Below are 21,087 nucleotides of genomic sequence, written 5' to 3' on the forward strand. Positions count from 1 at the left end.
GTGTCTTTGTGTTTTTTTTTTCCAAAACCCAGACTAGAAAACAAGTTCAGCTACACAGACAAATTACTCGCAACGAAAATTATATTTCGTTGATTACAACGAACATTATAAAGACGGAAAATGCTTCTGTTGTAGGGCTCATGCAAAAAACTACATGCAGTGTGGGTTCCCAACCAGGGCCTCTGTGGGCTGTGCTTGGGGAAGGGCAGAATCATGAACAACACAGCAGGCGCCGGCCAGATTTTCTTTCCGGATATTAAATGGGCGGGGGAGCCACTTACACAGCAAACGTCAGCAAATAACAAAGATCAAAGGTACTTACCTGCTTTAGGTTTATGTTAGCAACTATCAAAGCGGTGGGGCTCCCTTCTAATCCTGCTTGGATAACCCCCCTTTTGAGGGCTTCTTTGAACTCCGCATGGGCCTGACTGTGAGCTGAGGGCACGGGGGACAGCTTGCACTCCATCAGGTGACACGCCAGGGTCGCACACGCTTCCTTCCCACACCCGTCTACTCCAATCTTTGGAAGAAGAACAATCCAACATGAGATTCCTGTGGACGCCCTGGGAATCTTTCAATCTTTCACTGTTTCCCAAGTCTGTGCACCAGAAATTCACACAGTGAAAGTACCTATTTTTATAACCTTTCTGGGAAACACATTAAACATAGCTAAAGCATTGATCAGAGTTCTGTAAGGTGTTCATACACATTCAGTATTCTCTTCTTTGCTCTTTGTGGTCTCTTGAAATGTATGAGATGCCTTCACCGTAAAGATAACCCCATCTGGAAAAATGGCATCGACAGGTTTACAAAATCATCGTTATGTTATTGCCAATATTTGCTTTCTCATTTGTAAGAATTGAAGTAGGTCCTTTATTCTGAGTAGTAAAAACTTAAGTGCTCTTTGGTAATCATGACAAAGTATTACCTTTATTACCAAAGTATTAGCTCTACTGGGGTATAATTTACAGACCACCGGCTTTCATACGTACCATTTGATAATTTTTAGTAAAATCACAGAGTTATGCAACTGTTACCACAGTCCATTTTTTTAAAAAAAAGCTTATTGATTTATTTTGAGAGAAGGTGACAGCCACAGCATGAGCAGGGGAGAGGCAGGGAGAGAGGAAGACAGAGAATCCCAAGCAGGCTCCAGGCTCCATGCTGTCAGCGCAAAGCCCAACGCGGGGACCCGAACCCATGAACCATGAGATCATGACCTAAGCTGAAATCAAGAGTCGTATGCTTAACCGACTGAGCCCTCCAGGCGCCCCTACCACAGTCCATGTTTAGAAAGATACCCCAAGGCCTGTCTACAGTGTTCATCCTGGCATCAGTCCCAGGCAGCCATTAACATGCTCCTGTCTCTACAGATTCGCAGTGTTTGGATGTTTCCTACAAACTGAATCATAAACATGAAGCCTTTTGCACATCACTCACCAGGATGGTTTGTGGTTCCTGTGTGTTAGTAGTTTGCTCCTTTTTACTGCTACATAGTATCCTGTTGGATGGGATAGATCACGTTTTGTTTATGCATCATCTACTGATGGATGTTCCGAGAGTTTCCGTTTTGTGGCCGCTATAATAATGCTCCCGTGATCCTTTCTGTGCAAGTCGTTGAGAGAACATTTGTTTTACTTTCTTTTGCATAGATACGGAGGAATGGAACCACTCAGTCAAAGGGTAAATCTGGGTTCACTTCAGAAGAAATGCTCAAACTGTTTTACATCAGCAATGTATCCGAGGTCCAGTTTATCCACATCCTGGTCAACACTGGCTACTGACCATCTTTTTGACGACAGTCATTCAAGTAGATGTGTGGTGACATCTCAGTGTGGTTTCAATTTGTGTTTCCCTGAGGATTAATGATGTTGACTATTTTTTTTGCATGCTTACTAGCATTCATGCATCTTCTCTAGTGAATTATCTAGTTAAATCTCTTGTGCATTAAAAAAAAATAAGTTTTGGGGCGCCTGGGTGGCGCAGTCGGTTAAGCGTCCGACTTCAGCCAGGTCACGATCTCGCGGTCTGTGAGTTCGAGCCCCGCGTCGGGCTCTGGGCTGATGGCTCAGAGCCTGGAGCCTGTTTCTGATTCTGTGTCTCCCTCTCTCTCTGCCCCTCCCCCGTTCATGCTCTGTCTCTCTCTGTCCCCAAAATAAATAAACGTTGAAAAAAAAATAAGTTTTTAAAAAAATTTTTAGGAGGGTTTTGATTTACAATAAAATTGCCAAGATACAAAAGATAATTGGCATATACCCGGCATCCAGTTTCCCCTACGAACATCTAACTAGTAGGATGCATTTGTTACCACTAGTGAAACAATACTGATACATAATTATTAACTAGATCCATACATTATTTGGCATTCCTTTGTTTTCCCTTAATGTCCCCTTCTGGGTCAGGGTCCTATCAAGGACACCACATCACATTTAGTAGTTAAATCTCCGTAGGTTCCTCTGGCCTATGACGGTTTCAGACTTTTCGTTTTTGTTTGTTTGGTTTTGATGACCTGGGCAATTTTGAAGAGTGCTGGTCAGGCGTCGTGGTTGGGACCTTCTTGGTGTTTTCCTTGTGACCACACAAGGGGTACGTGCTTTGGGGTGGGAAGACCACAGGGATAAAGTGCCATTTACCAACACGATTTATCACCGTCGATGCTGACCTTGGCCACCTAGATAATGTTGTGTGTGTCAGGCTTCTCCACTGTGAAGTTACTGCTTTTCCCCCTTTCCACTCTGCACCCTTTGGGAGAAAGTCACTGATAGCAGCTCACAGTCAAGGAGGGGGTAGTTATGCTCCAACTCCTTGCGGGCAGATATCTGCATACATTATTTAGAATTCTGTATGGGAGATGTGTCTCTTTACTCCACTTGTTTACTTATCCAATCATGTTTTTACATGCATGGACTCATGGAGATTTATCATTTGAGTTATAACCAATGCTACTTTGTTTTGTTGTTTTGGGGTACGGCCACCGGGAGATCTCGAAGTTGGCTCCTTTTATCCCTCTGACGTACTCCTGTCACTGAGTCTTTTGAAGCACTTCCTTTCTGGCCCTACAAGTCAAGACATTCCATGGTCATACGGTGCCTCTCATGCCAGCCCTCAGTAAGCCATTTTTCCCAGGAGCCCTGGCCCTTTTATTGAAGGATGGCATCAGAAACCAAGACCTGGGTGCTGGGTGTGCCTGTGTTCCTGCTGCACGTTTCCAGCTTCTCTCGGCTGATACAACGAGGACGCTTGTGGTTGTATGCCAACCTTGTGCACGCACACTTTCCCGTAAGTACGTCTGTATGTAACCATCCACGTTAAATCCAATGTGAGTTCGACTGAGGTCTTCACCTCTCATCCGTCACTCCACGGATCACTGTCGCCTCTTCCGCTGGCTCGTCTGTAACTGCCTACTCCTGTAGTGAGAACACTGGCTGCCCCGCGTGCCATCCTTTACCTAACTGTTCAGCTGTGACACGTACGTACACACATATGGTGGCATCGGAAGTTAACCGTCCTCCCGCGGACACCACTCCATCAGCTCCAGATCAGTGCTCACGAGCGGTTTCCTCCACTCATTTCCAGAGTTCTTCAGGTCACTTCCTTTCCCCCCCACCCTCTTCGGGGAGCTCGCTGCACCTTTGGCAACAGTCTGATCGTCCTGTCACGTTCTGCACTCCATCCCGGGACCCCCGACCGCCTAAATGACTTTTTGAAAGTTTTATACATCAAGGTTCTCTCTTTGGCCTGGACACACGCACGTTCCTATTCCTCCTTACAGCATCGTACAGAATAGCCGCTCCTCTCCGACAGCAGGTGTCTCACCCTCCCTTCTCTCTGCAAGCCCGTGCCGACCCCCAATCATGTGTCATTTCTATGGTTTTGCTGCTTCCAGAATGTCACAGGGCTGGAATCACACGGTGTGTAGGATTTCCAGACTGACTTTTTTCACTCAGCAACAAGCCTTTATGATTTGCCCATGTCTTTCTGTGGCTTGATTATTTCATTTCTTTGGGTCTTTGGATAATATTCCATTGTACTCCACTTCATCTCTTATTGAAGGACGTTTCGGTTGTGTCAGGTTTAGAATGAAGTCACTATCATCACGCATGGGAAGGTTTTTGTGAGGATATAAGTTTTCAAATATGTTGGGAGCGTGACTGCTAGACTATGGGGTGAGGCTACGTTTAGTTTTGTAAACACCCACCAACTTATCTTTCAAAGTGACTGTGCCATTTTGCCTTTCCACCAGCGAAAAAACAGAGTATCCTTGCTAGCAATTCCTACTATGTTTGTTTTTTTAAATTTTTAATGTTTTATTAGTGAGACAGCGTGCGCAGAAGGGAGGGGCAGAGAAAGAGGGAGACACATAATTGAAAGCAGGCTCCAGGCTCTGAGCTGTCAGCACAGAGCCCGATGTGGGGCTTGAACTCACCAACTGTGAGATCATGACCTGAGATGAAGTCAGGCTCTTAACCAACTGAACCAAGTGTCCCTTGGACTATTTTTAATCAGTTGGTTCATCCTTAGGATTTTCTAGAAACAGGATCATGTGGATTGTGAATAAAGACAGTTTTACTTCTTATAAGTATCTGGATGCCTTTTCCCCCCTTTTTCTTGTCTAACTGCATTGGCTGAAGCACCAGTGTATGGCTGAGTAGAAATTGTGAGAGACAACATCCTTGCTTTGTTCCCGGTCTGAGGGAAAAACATTCTTTCACCAGTAAGCATGAGGCTAACTACAAGTTTTTCACAGATGCCTTTTATAGGTTGGTGAAGCTCCCTTCTGTTTCTTTTTGCTGAGAGTTTAAAACGATCATAAATGGTGTTGGATTCTATCAAACACATTTTCTGCACAGACACTCCTGTGGTTTTTGCCCTGTGTCGTATTAATACGATTCACCGCAGCACCGCTTTCTGGATATTATTAATGCAGACACGCATTCCTGGGAGAAGTCTCACTTGGCCACCGTGGAGGATACCTAGCATGTTGCTGCATTTGGTTCACGGATACCTTGTTCAGGAAATTTACAACTCTATTCACAAGAGATCTTGGTCTGTAGTGTTCTCTTGCCTTGATGTGTCTGTCTGGTTTCGGTATCGGGCGATACTGGCCTCGTGGGTGGGTTGTGATCTGTTCCCTCATCTATTCTCTGGAAGAGTTTGTAAGGATTCATTTAATTGTTTCTTAAATGTTGGACAGATTTTTCCAGGGAAGCTGTTTGGCCCTGGGCTTTTCTTCATGGGAAGTTTTCAAATTCCCAGTTAAATCTCGTTGTGGAGGTCTATTCAGACTTCTGGTATCCTTAGTTCAATCATCTGTGTCTTCCCAGCAAGTGTCCGTTTCCTCTGGGCCATCTGATGTGCAGGCAGACAGGTGTTCACAATATTCTCGTAGAACCTTTATTTCTGTAATGTTGGTAGTTTCGTCCCCTCCTTAATTCCTGGTTTCAGTAATTTTAATAATGGACTTTTCTTTCTCTTTTTTTCTTGGTTTGTCAATTTTGTTGATCTTTTCAAAGAGCAAACCTTTGGTTTCATTGATATTCTCTATTATGTTTCTGTTCTCTACTTTCTTCTCTCTTCTTTATTGGTTCTTCCTTTCTGCTTGCGCTGGGTTTTCTTTCCTTCCTGTAGTTTCCTAATGTGGAAGGTTGAGATTTTTCTTCTTTTTAAAAATATCGGCATTGATAGCTGTAAATCTCCCTCCAAGCACCGCTCTATGTATCTTGTGTTTTTATCCATCTCAAAGTATTTTCTAATATCTCTTGTGATTTCTGCTTTGACTCATAGGGATATGTTGTTAAAATTTCACATGCTTGTGAATATGTCAAGTTTCTTTCTGTTACTGATTTCTGCTTTAATTCTATTGTGGTTAGAGGACCTACTTCGAATGACTTCAATCCTTTTAACTTTGAGGCCTGTGTTAGAGCCTGGCGGTGGTCTATGCTGGAGAATGTTCCAGCGAGCTTCAGAAGGACATGTACTTTGCTGCTGCTAGATGGGGTCTTCTATATATGTCAACTAGGTCAAGTTGTTTTACAATATCATTGATGTGTTTACGTCCTCGCTGATTTTTATCTAGCAGCTCTGCCAGTTATTGAGAGTGGGGACATCGAGTCTCCAATCATTGCTGTTGAAATGCTGATTTCTCTCTCTTCACTGCTGTCTGTTTGGCGTCACATATTTTGGGCTTAGTCGTTTGTGTGTGTGTGTGTGTGTGTGTGTGTTTATAACTGTTATATCTTTCTGGTGATTGATCCTTTTATCATTACAGCATCTTTCTTTTCCCTCAGAACACTTTTTTTTCCCTGAAAAGTGTATTTTGTCTGATATTAGTATCACCACTCCAACTCTCTTGTGGGAATTGTTGGCATGACTTATCTTTCTCCATCTTTCCACGTTCAACCATTCTGTGTCTTTGAATCTAAAGCGCAACTCTTGTTGATGGCGTATGCTTGGAGTTTGTCCTTTTACAAATGCTTCCTACAATCTCTGTCTTTTTATTGGAACATTTCATGGATTTATATTTAGTGTTATGATTGATATGATTTGATTTACGTCTGCCATTTTGCTGTTTTTTACATGTCTTGTGTCTTTTTCTTTTGTTTCTCCTTAACTACCTTTTTTAGCGTTAACTCAATATTTTCTAGAGTTCTATTTTAATTCATTTGTTGTTTTTTATAATGTATTTTTTGAGTTTTTTTTCATGGTTTGTCTAGGAATTATGCTGGATATTTTATCTACTCCAGATTAATACTGACTTAATTCCAGTAAAACATAGAAAGTTTGCTTCAGTATAACTCCATTTGCTCCTTCCTCTTTTGTGCTATTATTATAGATACTAAATATTTATGTCATAAGCCTAACAATTTTATAATTATTGTTTTATGTACCCGTCTTTGAAAGCAGTTAAAAGAAATATATATTTGTACTGTCTGTGTTAGGCAGGATAATACCCTTGCAACCCTCGCCCTCACCCCCAAATATGTCCCTAGAACCTGTGAATGGATTACCTTATATGGCAAAAAAGACATTGCCAGTGTGATTAAAATTAACGACCTTGAAATGGGGAGATGATTTCGGATAATCTGGTTGGACCCAGTCTAAATATATGAGTCCTTAAAAACAGGGAACCTTTCCTAGCTGTGGTCAGATGGAGAGACAGAGGGAGAGGTGTGACAGCTGAAGGGTCAGAAAGATGCCATGTTGCCGGTTTTGGAGACAGGAGCCATGAGCCAAGGTGGGAGGGCAGCCTCTAGAAGCTTATTTTCTGGCTCTGGTAGTTCGGCGACACAATCCAGCTGAACTAAGTAACGCTTACTTTTAACAAGTCATGTAGGATTTGTTTTTTACTTTACCTATTCAACTAAGCTCATTTGAATTAACGAATATAGATCTTGTGTATTTTTAAATCTGTTTTAAATGTTCTTTGTCAAGTCATTACACTCCTTCCGGCTGCCTCTTCTTGCTGAAGCCTCAGGCTGGGTCAGCTTTCAGTCGTGTTTCTGTTTTTTGTTTTTTTTTTTTTTTTTTTAATGCCAGCTGTGACTTTTTGTTTTTATTTTTATTTTTTAAAAATAAAAATGTTTAGGGGCTCCTGGGTGGCTCAGTCGGTTAAGCGTCCGACTTTGGCTCAGGTCATGATCTCACAGTTCGTGAGTTCGAGCCCCGCGTCGGGCTCTGTGCTGACAGCTCAGAGCCTGGAGCCTGCTTTGGATTCTGTCTCTCCCTCTCTCTCTGCCCCATCCCCACTCACGCTCTGTCTCTCTCTGTCTTAAAAATAAATTTAAAAAATTAAAAAAAACGTTTATTTATTTATTGAGAGAGAGAGAGAGAGAGAGAGAGAGACAGTGTGAGTGGGGGAGGGGGGCGGGGGGGGTGAAGAGAGAGAATCCCAAGCAGGTTCCATGCTGTCAGCACAGAGCCCAATGCAGGGCTCAATCCCACAACCGTGAGATCATGACCTGAGCTGAAATCAAGAGTTGCACACTCAACTGACTGGGCCACCCAGGCGCCCCCATATCACTGTTTTACACAAGTGAACCCTAGTGCTAGCTTGACCCAGGGCAAAGATCTATTGATGGTGTTAAACTGGGAAAAGTAGACACAGGATCAGAGAGGAAACAGGGACTTGCCAGGCTTTACCTTGTATTTTAACAGGGCCTCTGATACGATGATAGCGCCGTGAGAAAGCATCGTTAAGGAGGCAAGCTTCCAGCTGAGTGTTATGTTTTAAAAAATTGTTCTGAATGCAATCTCAGGAATTTTAGAATTGAGAACTTTTGGTAAACTTACTTGTTATTAGGAAAGAAAGAGTTACTTTGTGGTAAAAGAAGCAAACGGAGACTATGTACCATTTGGGAGTTAAAAAATAACGTGCTGATAATGGAAATAAGACAGAGGAAATCGTCGCTGTTAGAGCTTCTGTTCCAAATGTGGAGACAGATAATAAGTAAGTGACAAATTAAATAGATCAGATCAGATAGCGCTAAGGACTAGGAAGTGGAATCAAGGGACGAGTGACAGGGACTGCGGGAGGCAAGCGGCTGCAGGAGCCCAGGGGAGGTGGGAGCGGCCCGGGCAGGGCGGCGACGGCGGAGATGCGTACAAGAGAGCAGACTTGGAATACATCTCAGAAGTCGCATCGCCAGGACATACTGATGACCGAGGGTGGGGTGTGACGGAGACGCCCCAAGAATGAGGGGTTCCTGGCTTTCTGGCCAGAGCAGATCTACGCGGGTGCCATTTATGAGGTGAGAAAGGCTAGTTAAAGGGACCGTTTTGGCGGAGAAAGTACTGGCCTTCGTGTTTTTACTTCAATTTTTCCAATTTTAACTCCTTTTAATTAGTCTTGCACACGTCTGTTTAAAGAAAGCTCTAGCACTTCTGGGGAAAAAACGGTGTTAAGCAAACAGTTACAACAGTATGAAATAGATAAGTAATAGGCATGAACGGTAGCTTAAATGTTCACGAATAACATGATTCGTGTCATTGGCCGAATATGTTGGACTTCACTGAGCCTCCTGAAAGCTTTCCTCTAGTCCAGTTACTTGGGGATTGTCCAAAAATCTAACTCCCACTTGCTTTCGTGAGAGGTAGAACTTTGTGCGAAGACTCATGTTTCTAAGTCAATCTTCCAGTAAGTGCACTGTTCTCAAGTTCCACCTGCACAGAGGCTGCACTAGTGCTGGGGACATGTGACAGACGGTGACAGTGCCATCACCTGCCTTCCCAAACCAAGCATTTTTCTGTGCGGATACAGGTCTTATGCAAACCCTAGAGAGGAAAATGCTCTTGCCGCGGGGCTCGATGGCTGCAAGCTTCCACTGGTACAAAGTTGGCATAAATAGGACTTCTGTAAGCGAGGTAGATTTTATCAGACCTCCTCAATGTTTACTTTGCGAGCTTAAAAATATCTGAGCAATTTAATCCCTACCAGTAACATGTGACTCCCCGGCTGCCGGAGGACCCTGGCCGCTCTTGCGATGTGTTCTATGGCTTCCTTGAAGAACACCATGGAATGAGAAGTCTGGGAGAGGAAAGGGGACAAGAAAACTGCTTGGAGGCACAGGCAAACCACGTGTTCACTGCAGCTGTACATACAGGGACCCAGGAGTGAGACTCAATATTCTCCAATCCTGTCAACTGGGTCACACGTGTGGAAGGGAAACGTGTGCGATGAGGCCTGTCCCTACGTCAGTGTTCCTGTGGGCATGCCGGGGGATAGTATGGGCTGGAGGGAGGAGGAGGAGGAGGAGGAGGAGGAGGGGGAGGAGGGGGAGGAGGGGGAGGAGGGGGGTTCTGGCTGGAGGGAGGAGGAGGGGGAGGAAGAGAGGAAGAGAGGAAGGAGGAGGAGGAGGAGGTAGAGGCTGGAGAAAGGCGGGGGAGGAGGGGGGTTTGGGCTTGAGGGAGGAGGAGGGGGAGGAGGGAGGTTCTGGCTGGAGGGAGGAAGAGGGGGGAGGGGGGTTTGGGCTGGAGGGAGGAGGAGGGGGAGGAGGGGGAGGAGGGGGAGGAGGGGGGTTCTGGCTGGAGGGAGGAGGAGGGGGAGGAAGAGAGGAAGAGAGGAAGGAGGAGGAGGAGGAGGTAGAGGCTGGAGAAAGGAGGGGGAGGAGGGGGGTTTGGGCTTGAGGGAGGAGGAGGGGGAGGAGGGAGGTTCTGGCTGGAGGGAGGAGGAGGGGGAGGAGGGGGTTCTGGCTGGAGGGAGGAAGAGGGGGGAGGGGGGTTCGGGCTGGAGGGAGGAGGAGGGGGAGGAAGAGAGGAAGAGAGGAAGGAGGAGGAGGAGGAGGTAGAGGCTGGATAAAGGAGGGGGAGGAGGGGGGTTTGGGCTTGAGGGAGGAGGAGGGGGAGGAGGGAGGTTCTGGCTGGAGGGAGGAGGAGGGGGAGGAGGGGGTTCTGGCTGGAGGGAGGAAGAGGGGGGAGGGGGGTTCGGGCTGGAGGGAGGAGGAGGGGGAGGAAGAGAGGAAGGAGGAGGAGGAGGAGGTACAGGCTGGAGAAAGGCGGGGGAGGAGGGGGAGGAGGGAGGTTCTGGCTGGAGGGAGGAGGAGGGGGGAGGGGGGTTCGGGCTGGAGGGAGGAGGAGGGGGAGGAAGAGAGGAAGGAGGAGGAGGAGGAGGAGGTACAGGCTGGAGAAAGGCGGGGGAGGAGGGGGAGGAGGGAGGTTCTGGCTGGAGGGAGGAGGAGGGGGGAGGGGGGTTCGGGCTGGAGGGAGGAGGAGGGGGAGGAGGAGGGGGAGGAGGAGGAGTACGGGTTGGAGGGAGGAGGAGCGGGGGAACAACAGCATCCAGGTTGTGCCTCTACTGCTCCGTTAGGGGTGGGACATGGGGGCGGGGAGGGCGTTCCCAGGAAATGGGGTCAGGCGCCTGTGACTTGGAGGGCGCCTCTGTGCCGACACCATTCTGCCCGCGACCGCAGCGTAAGGGGGGCTGTTCCCAAAGCGGCCTCGGCCTCTCCTGCGTTTCTCAGCTCCTCTCGCCCTGATCCCGCAGCCCCCACAGCCTGAGTCGTGCACCTGGCTTACAACGCGCCCTGCGAGCGGAAGCCAGCCAGGACGGAGCCGTGGAAACCCACGGTTCCAATGGTCCGCCCGGTGGGGGCACACCCTTCCCCTGCTCCTTCTTACACTCGCGGGCACACGCGCGCACGCGCACACAACAACAGCACTCCTCCGATTTCACATGGTGCGTGTCTGTACCTCCGAGGATGATAAACTCAGCTTCATTTGGAATTCATTCAGCACACTGGCCAGTTTCTCATAGTCGCTGGTGCTCTGATAGAACTTTTTTCTGTGAGGCTTGTTTATATCCAAGAAATCCACAAAGACAATTGAGTCGTCCATCAGTTTTTCTTTGGTCCAATTAATCTATTGTAAGATCATAATTAAATATCTGTTAAGAGCAAAATTCTACTTGTTATGAAAACGAATGTAATATATCTACTCCGGAGAAGCTCTGGGCACAGTCGATCCGGGGGTTCTTCACCTTTTTGTGCCACGGACCTTTTTAGGCCGCGAGGCCTATGCAGCCCTTCTCGGGACGGTATTTTAAGTGCAGAGAGTAACATACAGGGGCTGCAAAGGAAACCACACGCACTGATGTGGACTTCCGTCCACGGTCTCCCTGAAGGCCTGCGGGCCCTAAGAGCCCCTGTTGTGGAAATAGCAACTTGAAGTCTCACCAACAATGAAAAATAAAGACTCTTCCCTTATTCGTGTGTTAAATACCACCGTGCAGGGGCGCCTGGGTGGCGCAGTCGGTTAAGCGTCCGACTTCAGCCAGGTCACGATCTCGCGGTCCGTGAGTTCGAGCCCCGCGTCAGGCTCTGGGCTGATGGCTGGGAGCCTGGAGCCTGTTTCCGATTCTGTGTCTCCCTCTCTCTCTGCCCCTCCCCCGTTCATGCTCTGTCTCTCTCTGTCCCAAAAATAAATAAACGTTGAAAAAAAAATTTTTTTAAATACCACCGTGCAGCTGGTAGCAGGGGTGGCGGCGGGGAACAGTTCTAGGTCACGACCGCGGTGGTGGTTTCGCAAACCAATCCACGTGATGATGGTTCCCAGACAAACTGCAATCTCCCCGCCTCCACGAATGCTTAATTAAACGCTTGGCGATTCCAAATAAAGTCTGCAGTTTAGTCGACAACGACACCATCCCGTTCCCCCGGGGCCAGCTCCTATCTTTCGTACCAAGGTCACGGGCTACCTCCCCTTGGAAGTCGGACCATGTCCTGCTCCCCTAAAACTAGGGGGAGGGAGCATTCCTTCTTGGCCCCGTCCTCGCGGCATGTGCGTGGACCTGTCTCGGCCCTTCCAGAGACACGCCCCCCGCGTGGGGTCCCGGCACCGCCGTCAGGTGGTGTCCGGCACGCAACTTCCTGACAGGCACTCGGGAGACAAGGTCGAGGTTCGGGTTCCGGGGGCACCTGGAGGCAGCTACCCTGGGTTTGGAGGACCCCACCACCTAACGAGCTCTGTCACCTCGGACAAGCTCCCAGCCCCTCTCCGCCTCAGTGTCTTCATCTGTAAAGTGAGGGTAACAACGGAACGTACCTCGCAGGGATGCCTTGGACACCGTCTCTGAAAACAGGCGCGCTCCCAGCGTTAGCTGCTGTCAGCGTCACCGCATGTTGTTGTTTAAAAAGCCAGCCAGCCGACCAGCTGACGGACTGATACTGCATACACCCTCATTCGCACGGGGGTAACTGGTGACCTTCTGTCCTTCGGGAAGGTTTGTTACTCTGTCTTTAACTTGGGGCACCGCAGCTGTTGCGGCCCGCCACAGGGCAGGAGTCTAGGGCAAACTCGTGTCCTACCCCCTCTACAGCTATTGCTTGGTCTAGCAAAGTCTTTTTTTTTTTTAAGCTTGTGAAATAAATAAATAATAAATCATAAATAAAATACGACACAGAGAGAGACAGAGAATCCCAAGCAGGCTCTGCACTGTCAGCATTGAGCCCCACACGGGGTTTGAACTCAGGAACCGTGAGGTCGTGACCTGAGCCGAAATCAAGAGTCAGACGCTTAACCCACTGAGCCACCCAGGCGCCCCCAGTCTAGCAAAGCCCTAAATCCGAACTGCAGTCGGCATCTACAGGAGAGAGTTTAGGAACTTCACCAGGGGCAGGAATGGGCTCTCTTTAGGTAGTTATTTTAGCAAAGTTTCTGCATCCTTTCCTTCCCACCCTTCCCCTCCTTCCTTCCTCCCTCCCTCCCTCCCTCCCTCCCTCCCTCCCTCCCTCCTTCCTTCCTTCCTCCCTCCCTCCCTCCCTCCCTTCCCCCCAGGTATCTTTATCAAGCACCAACTGAGAGTAAGGAGGGTGCTAAATTCTGGAGACTTAGGAAGAGAGAAAAATCAATGACTTCATTCTCATGGACTCAGAGGCTGGAGGGAGAGGTAAGTAATCACATGATCATAAGTTGTAAGGTAGGAAGAGTCCAGAGTCCTAGGAAGATACAGAGAGGGGACACTCAAACTAGAAAGGGTATGGTGTTGGCCAGAAAAATCTGCCGAAAGAGGAAGTGCGAGCTGGATCTTGAGGGGTGGCCAGAGGCGCGCCTGGGGAGGGACCCACCGAGCGGAGGCAGAGACAGGGGACACTGCTACCTTCTGGCCACCCCATGGGCTGAGATGCCGAGGTTTCTGGTGCGGCTGCGGGCCTGGGTGGGTGTGCCACACCCCCGACCTGAGGTGGGAAACACCGGGCCAGGGCGACCGGGCGGTGCAGAGGGCACAGTGGACAAACACCGAACGGTCTTGCGGGTGGTTTTGCGCGTTGAGCGTGAAGTACCCCGGGGAGCACGAGACAGATCTGGACGGCAAACCAAGGTCTGGCTTTGGAGTTCAGGTTCTTTCTGCCAAACCACCTGTCTATATTCGCAGCGTCGATATAAGGTCTAGTTCTTCCCTCACAAGCTGTTCTAAACACCTGACGTAAATTAGTGCCATTAATTCTCACAGACTACGAGGTGGGTATGCGGGCTACCCCCAGGTCCAAGGAAGGAGAACCGGCCGCCGGCCAAGCCCTGAGAGACTCCACAAGAGAGTGGAGGTGGAGCTGAACATGGGCATAGGAAGGATTACCCCTGGGCACTTAGCAGGATTATTTTACTAGATGTTAAAAAAAAAAAAAAAAAAAAAGATTGGCGGGCGGAGTGATGTGCGTTAACATGAAGACAGCAAGAGGGATCTGGACGGAGGAGCAGGGAACTTGGATTAGAAAAAAATAAGGATGAGAGTGTCTAGAGAATAGTTGTTGTTTTTAATGTGTGTGTGTGTTTTGAGAGACACAGTGAAGCGGAGAAGGGGCAGAGAGAGGAGGACAGAGGATCCGAAGCAGGCTCCAGGCTCCGAGCCGTCAGCACAGAGCCCGACGCGGCGCTCGAACTCACAAACTGTGAGATCACGACCTGAGCCCAAGTCGGACGCTCAACCGACTGAGCCACCCAGGCGCCCCTAGAAAATATTTTTGAAAGTTTTCTGAATTTGTGTCTTGTGTGAAAAGTACGTACGTTCACGAACACAGATTGACATACCCGTGCACGTGTCGTATTCTGAGTTTATGTTCATGAGTGTATCTCTATGGATAAGGTCTGTGTTCCAACATTCTGTTTTTACTGTTGTAAATATAGTAGTACCTTTGAATTTGTCATCTTCCTGGGCTCCTGCAAATGGGCTGACAGAAAGAGGCACCACCAAGAAGACAAAAAAGAACAGAGGCGTCGCCTCTGGAAAGGAATTCCAAAGCGTCTCCCTAATTCTCCTGAGAGGAGCCAGCAAGGAGGCCCCTCAAAGGCCCTGAGCTTGTCCCTCCGCTTCCTTACAACCCTCGTGGGCCGGTCCACGGGACCTCCTTCCTTCCTTCGGGACCTGGACCACAGGGCACCTGGGAGAACAAAGTTGAAGGGGGCGCAGGTACCGCGAGTGCACACGCCTGCCCGGCCTGGAGAGAAATGAGCAGCCTCAGGGCTCGCGGAGGCCAAGTGCACGAGCAGAGGCATCCAGACCCGATCATTTCCATCATATCAAATCTAGACTTATTTAGACATTATCAAGTGAAAAAAGGGGATTGTTAATAAAGCTCCTTTCGTTAATACCATAGAAATGTCTAAGGAGGCATCTGGGCGGCTCAGTTGGTTGACCGTCTGTCCAACTCTTGATTTTGGCTCAGGTCATGATCTCACAGTTCGTGGGATCGAGCCCCGCGTTGGGCTCCGGGCTCAGCGCAGAGCCCCTTTGGGATTCTCTGTCTCTCCCTCTGCCCCTTTCCCTCCGACTTGCGTTCGCGCTCTCTAAAATAATTAAAAAATTGGGGCGCCTGGGTGGCGCAGTCGGTTAAGTGTCCGACTTCAGCCAGGTCACGATCTCGCGGTCCGTGAGTTCGAGCCCCGCGTCGGGCTCTGGGCTGATGGCTCAGAGCCTGGAGCCTGTTTCCGATTCTGTGTCTCCCTCTCTCTCTGCCCCTCCCCCGTTCATGCTCTGTCTCTCTCTGTCCCAAAAATAAATAAACGTTGAAAAAAAAAATAAAAAAAAAAAATAAAATAAATAAAATAATTAAAAAATTAAAAAAACTAAAATAAAGAAATAGAGATGTCTGAGGATTTTTAGAAAACAATGCTTTTGCCCAAGATACCATTTGAAATACTTTTTAAAATAGAAGTTTACCTGAAAATAATTCTCAAGTTCTTTTGAAAGAAACTGATAGAAAAGTCCTTTCTCAGCAGAGTCAATCAAACGATCATGGAACACTCGAGTGGCTTCGTGAACAAAGAACAGGGCCGCCGTCTCTTTGGAGTTGATAACGGCCTTCTCAGCTTGTAGCAAGCCTAGGAGAAGCTATTAGAGATCGCAGCATGAGAGTTCCTTTTTAACATTAGAAGGCAGTGTGTGAAGTAAAGGCTCAATTTTTGCACGTTTAGGATTCTGTAAAAACAGAAGCAATTATCCAAGGTAAGAACTGTCCATCTCTACAAGTGACAAACTGAAGTTCTGAGGAGACGGGCCGGTCACCAGTCAGGGAAAGACGGCATGGCATCGCCCCTGGAGGGAGAGGGTCTGAGGACCCCTCGGCCAGGTGCCTTGGAGGCCTCGCCAGCACGGGAAGCCGAGTCTGGACTTTGGTACCGACCTGGAGGCAGGGTGCCGGTGGTGACAGAGACGTGCTTCTTAAGGTGGACGTGTCCTAAGATTGTGAATTGGGACTCAAACATGATATGCACTATCTTGGACTATGGAGTCCATGGCAAGGAGAGAAAGACCAAATTCAAAATAGTTGGTCTTCGTATTTTCACTCGGAAAATTATTTGACCGAGGCTAATGACCGAATCGGCACCGCGGGCAACATTTCCTGTCGTGAAGAGCAGGGCTTGTGGAAATTCAAGCATCTTTATGAAATGCAAGTACGCTTTCACTTCCCGAGAGCTGCAGTAACATCTCAGAAAGAGAGCAAACCCCAAGTCTGTGCTTTCCCCGCTGAGAATCTTAATACGCTAACGGTCTTAGCAGCTTCATCACCAAATTCTCTGCGTGGAATTATCTTAATGATTCTTTTCTAAGTGGCTCCCGGGATAAGTGGCTGAGAAATAGCAAAACGAATCGACTTGGATTTCTCCTTCTCCCCCTTCTAATAATCGCATGTTGATGGCAGAGAAATGGAGAAAAGAATCAAGTTAGTAAAATACATCTGCTCACCTTAACATTTACCACGAGGCTAGCGAATGAACTGAAAACACACCTTAAACATGTCTCGAAGGTTAAATATGTAGTGGCACTTGGCGGGGGTCGGCAGCATGTTCTGGCACACTTGGTGGTACACAGCCAGAGAGCAAGATGTTGTTTGATCCTTACTTCTCTGGACGTCGACGGTGAAGTTATTGATGGAGAAATACATTCCCAAATGAGCCTTTAGAAAGAAATGTTATAGTTAGCCCCAAATCTTAAGCACGATCCTTCCTAGGGAATCCCTGATAGAAAGGAGAGGCGTGTGCTCTCACGGAGGATTAATGGCATTTAAACCGTTAGCATCTCGAATCCATTTTGAGCAGACGGCAAACACTCAGTTCTCACAAACTGGGGAGAATTCCGGCCGGTCCGAGTCTGGTGAATGATCTAGAGGGCTGTGTTGTGCGTTCTCTGGGGAATATTCACGCCCTACTTGTGTGTATCCCACCGGATGCCCTGGCAATTCTTGTACCTCTTTGCTCCTCAGTAGGGATCATGAGATGAAACACAAAGTGATAAAACCATTACCTTGGTTTGGGTTGATGTATGCACATGCACACACACTCACATGCACACACACGCACACACGCGCACATGCATGCACACACACATTCTTCTACATCAAGACTTTTTCTTTTAGGTGTGGGTTATTGTGTAGAGTTACCAAGTGCTTTTTGAAAATAGATGTAAAAATTAATATTTAAATTTTATATTATGAAGAAGAAAACATATAATTAGTTTTGAAGAAATTGGTAATCTCGCAGATTTTTCCTTTAAAAAAATTTTTTTAATGTTTTTATTTATTTTTGAGAGAGAGAGAGGGAGAGACAGAGAGTGAGTGGAGGAAGGGCAGACAGAGAGGGAGACACAGATTCTGAAGCAGGTTCCAGGCTCCAGGCTCTGAGCTGTCAGCACAGAGCCTGACACGGGCTCAAACCCACAAACAGTGAGATCATGACCTGAGCTGAAGTTGGACGCTTAACCAACTGAGTCCCCCAGGTGCCCCGCAGATTTATTTTTCTAATCAAACTAATTTCAAGTTGAGCTATTTTTCTAATAAGGCATTTCAGATTTTTTCTCTCGTTTTGTATTCTACAATGAAACAAAAAGAACAAATCATTTAGCAAAACTTCAGGTGTGCTGATTAATGACTCAGCTCCCTGAGCTCCAACCCAGAGACACTGGATCAGAATCCTGTGAAGATGGGGTCTGAGGGTCTACACTGCAAACACGCGTTAAATGTGCATCACAGGTGTTTCTCGGGGCACCTGGGGGGCTTGATTACGGCTCCTGTCATGATCTCAATGTTCATGGGATAGAGCCCTGGGTCAGGCTCAGTGCTGACAGTGGGGAGCCTGCGTGGGATTCTCTCTCTGCCCCTCCCCCACTCTGCACGTGCTCGTTCTTTCTCTCAAAATAAATACATAAACTCTAAAAAAATGTTTAAAAAGTGTGCACCACATGTATTTCTTATGCACACTAACACAACATTTTTGCTATTTAGAGACAAATTACAACCACAGGCCAGAAAGAATTGGAAAGCGGGGGAGTAAAACCCATCCCCTTAAGGGAATTTTCGTTCAACATCAGTGGTTTTATTTTATTAAAAAAAATTTTTTTTTCAACGTTTATTTATTTTTTTGGGGACAGAGAGAGACAGAGCATGAACGGGGGAGGGGCAGAGAGAGAGGGAGACACAGAATCGGAAACAGGCTCCAGGCTCTGAGCCATCAGCCCAGAGCCCGACGCGGGGCTCGAACTCATGGACCGCGAGATCGTGACCTGGCTGAAGTCGGACGCTTAACCGACTGTGCCACCCAGGCGCCCCCAACATCAGTGGTTTTAAACTCTCACGTTTTCTCTCACACTGTGGAACTAGAATTCTTTTTCAATTTTTTTTTTTTAACGTTTATTTATTTTTGAGACAGAGAGAGACAGAGCATGAATGGGGGAGGGTCAGAGAGAGGGAGACACAGAATCTGAAGCAGGCTCCGGGCTCCGAGCTGTCAGCACAGAGCCCGACGCAGGGCTCGAACTCACGGACCGCGAGATCATGACCTGAGCCGAAGTCGGCTGCTTAACCGACTGAGCCACCCAGCCGCCCCTAAAATTCTTTTTCAGTAGAAAATGTAGCGGACGTGTTACCTGGAAAATCGTACGTAAGGCGCTCTGTGAAGGATGCGGCAGCACCAGAACGGAAAAGTGTCTGAGGAGGCGCGGGCTCATGTGCCTCCTGGCTACTGAAGGGACACAAGCGGCAACCAGAGAAAGATCTTGAATATTCTGTGGGAAGAGTGAAAAGGACAATGCAGAAAGGGAGGTATCACTCATTTCCCAGCCCCAACGAACCAAGATTTACATTTGTTTAGACAAAAAAAAAAAATCCCTTACTGCAAAAACAAAAGTTATGATGATAACAGAAATCTATGTTCTTAGAAGTAACCAAAATCCTAAAATGCAATTCCAAGGCGTATTACTTCTAGGAGGCTTTCTAAAGGCCATCAAGAAATAGCCTATCTTTAAAAAAAATTTTTTTTTTTTTTTACATTTTTTCATTTTTGAGAGACAGAGACAGACAGAGCACAGCAGGGGAGGGGCAGAGAGAGGGAGACACAGAATCCAAAGCAGGTTCCAGGCTCCGAGCTATCCGCACGGAGCCTGACATGGGGTGCGAACCCACAAACCACGAGATCATGACCCGAGCCGAAGTCGGACGCTCAACCGACTGAGCCACCCAGGTGCCCCAGAAATAGCCTATATTTTAAAAAGCAATTACTGGAAAATAAGCAACATGTTTTTGAGGCTAGCGAAGAGAGCCTGGTGATGAGCAATGAACCAGAGGAACGTGACTGAGTCTCCAGAAAAGCCAGGGCTGGCTTGGGGACTGTCTATCCAGCCATAGGCCGTGGATGCACTGTCACATCACAGCATCCCAGCCCTGCAAGCTGGGTGGGGCCCTGCAGGTGTCTCATCTACGCACAGGAAATGTTTTTTAACAGGTGTGCTTCTGCCTGGGGCCCCGGCCCAGCCACAGAAACTCCACAAAAGGTCAGTTTCACTACTTTCTTCTCAGTTCCAGAACTTCTCCAGGCTGTCCTCCAGACCCATTTCTTGCTCCCTCTCTTGCCCTAGTCGCCTAGGTTCTCCCTGGGCTTCTCCCTCCACTGTGGCTCAATGGATGGTTCAGGATGGTCTGGTGTCTGAGCTGACACCACTCATCAGCCAGGGTGCCGTCCAGGATCCTGGGCCCAAGTTTCTCTGAGACACGAAACCATTTGTAATGCAACCATCTAATTCTACAGATAAAGTCCGTTCTGGAGCACAGGGCTCGTGATTTACCGAGAAGGAATCGAATGAGGCATGTCCGTTTACTTTTTAAAAACCTTAAGCCATTCTGATTTGGTTCCATTAACAAAAATAATCGCACAGGAACAGCTCCCTGGGAATTTGTTGAACTTTGCAATACTACTAAAGATCCTTGATCTGTGTTCTTGAAAATAAAGATGAAGAGGGGAGCCTGGGGGGCTCGGTCGGTTGAGCGTCTGACTTCGGCTCAGTTCATGATCTCCCAGTTCATGAGTTCAAGCCCCGTGTCGGGCTCTGTGCTGATGGCTCGGAGCCTGGAGCCTGCTTCTGATTCTGTGTCTCCCTCTCTCTCTGCCTGTCCCCTGCTCATGTTCTGTCTGTCTCTCTCAAAAACAAATAAACATTCGAAAAAAATTTATAAAAAAAAAAAAAAGAAAAGAAAGATGAAGAGTAGTCTTCCATAAAGAGCATGTATTTGTTAGGGCACATTTTCACTAGCTTTTCTCATATGCGTTAACTGCCAACATACTGAAAAGTTTGGATAACTCTTGATGTGATAATAGTGAGCATTTATATATACCCAGAAATTAAACCTACAGGACACTTGTAATTTTTACCAATATTTAATCCTACTACAAGAATCTCCATGAACCCACGGACCTATGTCAAACTGCAAAAGGTGCCATTGGTTAAATTAGGGTGAAATTAGGATTTTGGATTTGTTCTATATGTTCATCTGACTGGATATTCTAAATTTCTCAATTCACTCAGAGCTGTTATAAATATTTCATTGTTGAGTAACAACAGTTAACGTGAACAAGATCTTAGGTACACTGTACCTTCCACGTGAGTTTTTTGGTATCGTAAAGTCCTCCCAAATCCAGTAGCTGTCTGACTAACTCCAGGGGCGGCTGTGCCCCATACGTGTCCGATTCGGGCACATTCAGGTCATCAATGAATATTACAATCTTGAGGAAGACAAAAGGTTTTAGAACACATGAGTTAGTACCGCCTTCCTTTAAATTACAAATTAGGAATAGTAATTACGCTGCGGCGTGCGAACAAAGTCATGTGTCACG

General features: G+C 47.4%; 1 protein-coding gene across 1 annotated transcript in view; it reads right to left on the reverse strand.

The window, feature by feature from the left end:
* The window catches only part of DNAH14 (dynein axonemal heavy chain 14), a 334,473-nt gene that overhangs the window by 104,720 nt on the left and 208,666 nt on the right, over nt 1-21,087 (reverse strand). The window contains exons 49-55 of the mRNA XM_086693941.1: nt 20,848-20,976; nt 18,848-18,985; nt 16,716-16,883; nt 15,647-15,817; nt 11,185-11,352; nt 9,431-9,523; nt 323-520 (exon numbers count right to left, since the gene is read on the reverse strand). Of these exons, the coding sequence (XP_086550067.1) occupies nt 323-520; nt 9,431-9,523; nt 11,185-11,352; nt 15,647-15,817; nt 16,716-16,883; nt 18,848-18,985; nt 20,848-20,976 (1,065 nt within the window). The remainder of the gene's footprint in view (nt 1-322; nt 521-9,430; nt 9,524-11,184; nt 11,353-15,646; nt 15,818-16,715; nt 16,884-18,847; nt 18,986-20,847; nt 20,977-21,087) is intronic.

Source organism: Puma concolor, chromosome E4, assembly GCF_028749965.1.
Source record: "Puma concolor isolate L17-30 chromosome E4, mPumCon1.1.hap2, whole genome shotgun sequence".
Taxonomy (NCBI): domain Eukaryota; kingdom Metazoa; phylum Chordata; class Mammalia; order Carnivora; family Felidae; genus Puma; species Puma concolor.